Source organism: Meriones unguiculatus, chromosome 8 (genome assembly GCF_030254825.1).
Source record: "Meriones unguiculatus strain TT.TT164.6M chromosome 8, Bangor_MerUng_6.1, whole genome shotgun sequence".
NCBI lineage: Eukaryota > Metazoa > Chordata > Mammalia > Rodentia > Muridae > Meriones > Meriones unguiculatus.
Window position 1 is genome coordinate 80,667,294 of NC_083356.1, and position 6,444 is coordinate 80,673,737.

General features: G+C 44.8%; 1 protein-coding gene across 3 annotated transcripts in view; it reads right to left on the reverse strand.

The window, feature by feature from the left end:
• Positions 1-4,453, reverse strand: part of Scai (suppressor of cancer cell invasion) — a 111,554-nt gene extending 107,101 nt beyond the window's left edge. For all 3 annotated transcript variants that reach the window (XR_009593837.1, XM_060390093.1, XM_021633365.2), the window contains exons 1-2: positions 4,326-4,453; positions 3,748-3,792 (exon numbers count right to left, since the gene is read on the reverse strand). Coding sequence is in view for 2 of the 3 variants with exons in the window: in XM_060390093.1 (XP_060246076.1) it covers positions 3,748-3,792; positions 4,326-4,378 (98 nt within the window). In the remaining variant the exon portion in view is untranslated. The remainder of the gene's footprint in view (positions 1-3,747; positions 3,793-4,325) is intronic.
• Positions 4,454-6,444: the final 1,991 nt, after the last annotated feature.

Consider the following 6,444-nt stretch of genomic DNA (forward strand, 5'->3'; position numbering starts at 1 on the left):
CCTGACACTGCAGAATGTGTAGCAACATCCCCCACCCACTACGCACCCAAAGCTCTTACAACCCAAAGCCTCCAGACTCTGCCAAACGTTCTCGAAGACACAAGAATCTCCTTTAAGTTGATATGTTAGTGTTAGGTAGGGACAAGACACAGCTCCCCAAAGACCCATTCCCATCAAGTATTCCACATCTCGTGTTTTCATGAATCGCGTGTTTTCATGAATCGTGAACAGTGCATCAACTTAGGATTCCACCAATGGATGAACCTACTGAGGAAGTTGGAGGCCTCATGACCCAATCACTTTCTCAAAGTCTCTCTTCTCCTCAATGCTGCTGCCCTAGGGACTGAACCTTCAACACACGAGGCTCTGGGGGACATTGAGAAGCAAGCACTGCTTTTATCTAGGTTCATCTCTAGGTTCCCAGCTGTCACATTATCACCAAAATTAGCCTTCCAGCCCTTCACGGTCTACAATGCCTGGAATCTACCCTCACCACCAGTAAGCAGAGTTACTGCAAATCCTTTGTATATAAACAAAGTCATCAAACTATCTCATATTTCAGTGTGTTTTCCTCACTAATATGAATTTTCCCTAGCATGGGCATATATTACTACATCTCAACAACCGAAAAATACAAAGTATTCCAATAATATTCCAATTTGTTTCTTAAATAAATTACATATACCAGATGCTAGAGAGATGGCTCAGCAGTTAAGAGCACTCATTGTTCTTTTTCACTTGGAATTTACTGTGTCCAGACATCTTTATGTCAAGCACTATACCAGGGACTCTTTAACCCTCTGACTGTTGAGCTAATTTTCTAGTTTGCTTTTTCTTCCCCCGAGGCTCAGAAAGGATTCCCCCTCCCACCTGTACTGGTACTAAGGATTAAGCTCAAGGCCTCTTGCATGCCAAGCAAGACAACATGTATGGGAAAGGATCTTCATATGATACAGCACAAGACATAGGGAAAGGGATTGGGAAATATTTAGAGAGTGAATATTCTTGGACATGATCTTAGCCACATGGCTTATGAGCTCACAACATGCATGCAACAAGAGGTGGCTTCACATTCAGCCAAAATCATCACATGTAAGTATGGATGGGAGCAGAAGAGGAGAGCACAGGGAAGGGAAGGGGATGGAGAAAACCTTACCAAGGACGTGATGTATACTTTAAGTTTTAAAAGAGCAGAAATTATCCAGAAAGAAAGGTCACATACAAAAATTAAACAGAAATTCTGGGAATGGCAAACAAGATACATTCAGCAATTCACTCATCTTGGCTCACCAGATGGCAGGTCCAGCAAAGAGAATTTCTATGGCTACAGCACTAACCAGTGGCTAGAAAGGAAATAGTAAAAGGGAAATAGTCCTCAGTTGCTATGGTTAGCTTAAAAACTCTGAATTATGTTAAGTAGCAAGGAGGAAACTCATGAGGTTACTCCTGCACAAGAAATACATGATCAAATGGCACAGCACAGTGAATAAAGATTAGAGGCCAAAAACCAGCCAGGGGCCTCCTATAAGAGTCGGCAATGGGGTAATGAGAAATAAACGAGGGCCATCATAAGACAAGCAAAAAAAATTATAACCCTGTAAGATTTTCATTTTCTAATTACCGCCATCAGAAAGAGTTAAAAATGAAAGCTTATGTTTGTGTGTGTGAAAAGTATGTATGTGTAAATGTAGTGGACTTACCACTATTGTTGGCAGGACAGAGATTTGGGGAATGGAGGGGATAAGTGGATTCCCAAATCTGACTATAGGAAGTCTAGTTTACTGCATAGTCTACAAGGAAGCTTAGGCTAAACAGTAGCTAGAGTACGGCCTGCTAGGAAAATAATTTTAGTAATAACAAAAATTACTTAATTTGGGCCAGAATGACAACTCGGTGGATAAAGACACTTGCCACCATGTCTGACAACCTGAGTTCAGTTGGGAACCACAGGATGAAAAGAACTGACTCTTGCAAAGTGACCCCTGACCTCTAAACATACAAGTGCGCGCGCGCGCGCACACATACACACACACACACACACACTAACTAAATGAAAAAAGTAAATTTATTTACTCCAATACATCTAACTATTCTACCAAGTAATGATTAAAACTCAGAACGAGAACTTCACATTCATGTTTTTGTGCTAACTTAAATTTAATTTTATCATATACTTGTTTTGAACATTACATTTTAATTGGTAGGCCTGGTAAATATTTAGACTTTCATAAGACTTACAGATGAAAGAACAGACTTACATACCCAAGAATTCTTAAGACATACTTAAACATTTTCTAACGAATGATGAGCTTGTAAATGTAAGGTTAAAGGGCCAGCAAGATGCTCAGCAGGTAAAGATTCCTATAGTCAAGCTGATAACCTGAGTTTCTTCCCAGGGACTCACATGGTATACAAAGACAATTGTCTTCCATAAATTATTCTCTGACCTCCACATGCAATGTCCACACTCATATACATACATAAGATGAATAAATAAACAAATGTAAAAATAATTTTTTTAACTTACATTAAAAACTGACAGTCTGGAGTAGATAGGCAGATAGATTCAGGGACTGCTGGCTGACTAGCCAGCTTAGCCAAATGGTGAGCCCCAGGTCCCAGAGACAGAGCCTCCACAAACCAGGTGTATGGCTCCTGAGGAGCAACAACAAAAGTAGACCTTTGGGCTCCACATGGACACGCATGTATGGGCATTCACAGGAACATTCAACTGCACACACAAATACATGCCCACCTACAAACAATCCAGTTTCTCAGGTATGCTAGCCAACCTTATGGGTGCTCGGCAGCTCCATGTGACTATGAGAGTGAACAGTAGCCCTAAAAACTAGCAAAGCTATTTGGCTACTGCTTACACCCACCACTGGCATTTGTACCTATTTACTGTTGAGGATATCTGCGTATTAATGGACAACTTCCGAAGTATTAGTTATGAAAATGATGCTACTGGCCACATCATCATTACTGTAGCTAACTTTCTCAATTCCAATACCAAGATAGGTTAAAAAAAAAAAAAAGTAGTCTTCAAATAACTAAATAAAATTGTGCTGTAAGTACCAACATATGAAACACACTAAAACATATTTAGGAAATCAACACTCTTCACGGCCTAAGGAAAAATTCAGTTGTGTGTGACCTATGTAAATCCTTAGTTACTATTTTCTTATTAACCATTGTAATTTATTAGACCTTATATATAATAAAAAAGAGAGAAAGCTTGGGGGGGGTGAGACTACTTTCAACTGTATATTTATTAGAAACATTACAGTCTAAAGAGCATAAATTCCACAGTCAGACAACCTGGATTCAAAAACCGGTTCTATCATCTATCAGATGTGTGATCTTGGCTAAGTAGTGACCACTCTGGTTCAGTTCCCTCTTCTGCAAAACTGTGCCTCAAAAAACAAACAAACAAACAAAAAACAACACACAGAGAATTTGTGTACACAGTAGCTGTTCAATGACTATTTCTGTTACAGAGATGCAAGAGAAACTGAAATTATGATTGAAGTAAAAAACTGGGCTTTTATATATGTTTCCAGAATCATATACCTCAAAGGGGAGGTGGTGGTACTTTGAAGCATGCAGTCGCATTTACTAAAACAAACAAACAACAAAAAAGGACCTAAATCAGAAACTTCACCTACTGACCATGTAATTATGCAGCACAGGGGCAGCCAGGCAAACAGAAAAACACGAAGCTAGAGAGGAAGGCATCTGCCTTACCTGCTTTTCCGCTTTCGAGGTGGTTTCTCCACCGTGCCCGTCAGTCTACAGAGCAAACAAACGAGACCCGTAACTAAGAGAGCTCACCCTTGGCTTCGCCCTGCCCGTGGGGCACTCCGTGTACCACCCTCCGGGGCCACAGGCTGACCACAGGTTGGCCGCGTCCACCCCTGCCCTTACAAACCCCTCAGGCTGAGACCAAGCAACCTGGGACTCACTGGTCCTCGAATGCCCTCGGCTCCCCGCCCCAATGCTCGGCTCCCCGAAACCACCCGCCCCGTCGGCCTCATTGTCTGCCCAGAGCCGCAGGCCCCTCAGCTCCCCTCGGCCGCGGCCCCGCCCCTCAGCCCCGGTTCCCGCATTCCTGGGCCCCCGTGGGGCGCGCGCCCTCCGCTCCAGCCCTGCGCGCCCTCGCTCCCCGCCCCGACGAGCTGCTCCTCCTCGGCGCCCCCCAGATGGTGCGTGCCTGCACCCCCGCCCCTCAGGGCTCGGCGCCCCGACACCTCGGCCGCCACCCCCAGGCCCGCTCCCTCGGACCCCCGCCCCTGGCCTCCGCCTGGCAAGGCAGGCCGCCGCACCTGGGGGCCAGGCGACTCCGCGGCTGCTGGGACTGCCGGGCTCCTCTGACCATCCGGCTCCTGCTCCGCCGCGGGAGATGCTCCGGCGGCCGCAGGGCTCGCTCGGGAAGCTGAAGCGGCGGAGGCTGGAGTAGGCGGAGAGACGGGAGGAGGGACTCGCGCCTCGGCCAGGCTGGCCGCGGGGACCGTCCCCTCCTCGGCTCCTATTGGCTGCAACGGCAGTGTGCCTGCAAGTCCGGCCGCCGATTGGGCGCTCAGGCCGTCACGTTTCTCACGGCCCACCCCGAGGTTTGGTTGAGACTGCTGGTAGCGGCAGAGATGCTTTGGAGACTGCCAGCAGAGCAGGAGGAGCCCTGAGCGCCCCCGTGTGCCAGAAAAAGGGACTTGCATGTCCAGAGCCAGACACCTGCCTGCAGGTTCTTTGGCTAGCATCTAGCATCCCAGACACCTGCTAATCCCGTCCCCCGCCCCCACCCGCCTCTGCACCGTTCCAGAACCAAAATCAAGCACTGCGCTTCTCTAAATACATCCAGAAGTTCGAGAGCAAAGCAGCTCTCCTTCACGGAGTCGTCCTGAATCACCTCGAATGCAGTTCCCGCGGCTCAGTGCTTCCCTTCAAAGAGGACTCGATCCTAAATTATAAAGATTTAGCAATATACAGTATGGTTTGGCTGCAGGAAAGATCCTAAGCTTGTAAGAAGGCACGAGAATTTTATTACCATGAAAAAAGAAACCGCACTGCAAAAAGAACCAATTGCAGTAACTACAAGAAATGTATTCCATTTTGAAGAGCCTAAAAAGAACTGCTTCTTGTGTAAGCTAGCCATTCTGTGCCATTGCAGATGATTCGAAAATTTACACTAGTTAGCTATTTTTAGTATAAACTTCACTGCATTTTTGACAGACCCAAGCATGCAAAACTACCATCATCTAAGTACAATTAATACTAGTAACTTCTTCTATTCTGCTCTAATGAAGAGTTATCTTTGATAATATAACAGTTGTATTTCATCTGAAGAATATAATTCTTAAGCTGAGTAATAACTGTACATCTTCATTCCTATGCAAATCTGTCTGGCAGATCCTAAATTCATTTCTTCCTGTCAGATTTGGGAGAAGGCATAAAACTTTCTCTTGAGCCACTTTCGTTTTATTAGAACACATTTTTGTTAAAACACACACCATCACAGTGCAGATACATGGCTCAACAGAGTGAGAGATGCTTTTTGTTCAAGCCTGACATGACTTCAGTTCTGGAACCCTCTGTTCCACAGAGGAACGGGCTCTCAAAGACTCTTTGATCTCCACATGACATACACACTTGCACACACAGCACACAAGAGCAAATAAAAATGCACGAGAAATATCTTAGAAATGTCCATAATTGGACAGTATCCCAAATATTGAGATACTAAGCTTTCACAGAACCAAATGTATTTGGTGCAAAAGGTTCTCCTTTATTCCTCAACAGTTTATGTCGCACTCATCCTCGATCCTGAATGGTTTTTCTTTAATGAAATAATGGGATGCTCAAAGTTGTAGTGAGATTTTGTATTGCTGAGGAACTACTCTTACTGCATTTACGAGGAGGAAGGGAAGAAGAGAAAGAGGGGTGAGGGACAAAGTGTGAGTTTTGTGTGTGAATGCTAGGACACCCAGGGCCAGAAGACAACCTGTGGGAGTCAGTTCTCTCCTTCCATCATTTGGGTGTTGGGGAATCAAAATCAGGTCACCAGGTCATCAGGATTGGTGGTAAACATCTTAATCTGTTGAGCTGCCTTGTTGGCCCACTGCTGAGGATAGGATTCCAGTCTATGCTTCTTCAGAATTGTTTCCAGATGTTAGGTAGATGGGTGTTTCGCTTCCACACAGCCTGTGTATCACAGCATGCCTGGTGGCTCTGACTAGGAAAAATATCTTGTTCCCCCCAAATGATGTATTCTTAGGGCCAAAGAACCACCAATCATCCCAATTTTATCTTATATCAATTCACATTATCAATCCAGCAAGAATTAAGGATTTTCAGGTAGAGGGGTCTTGATATAATCTTGAAATATCAATCATGAAATTCTTACTAAAATCCTCCTACCACCCAACATTTTCCATGATTGGCCAGTCC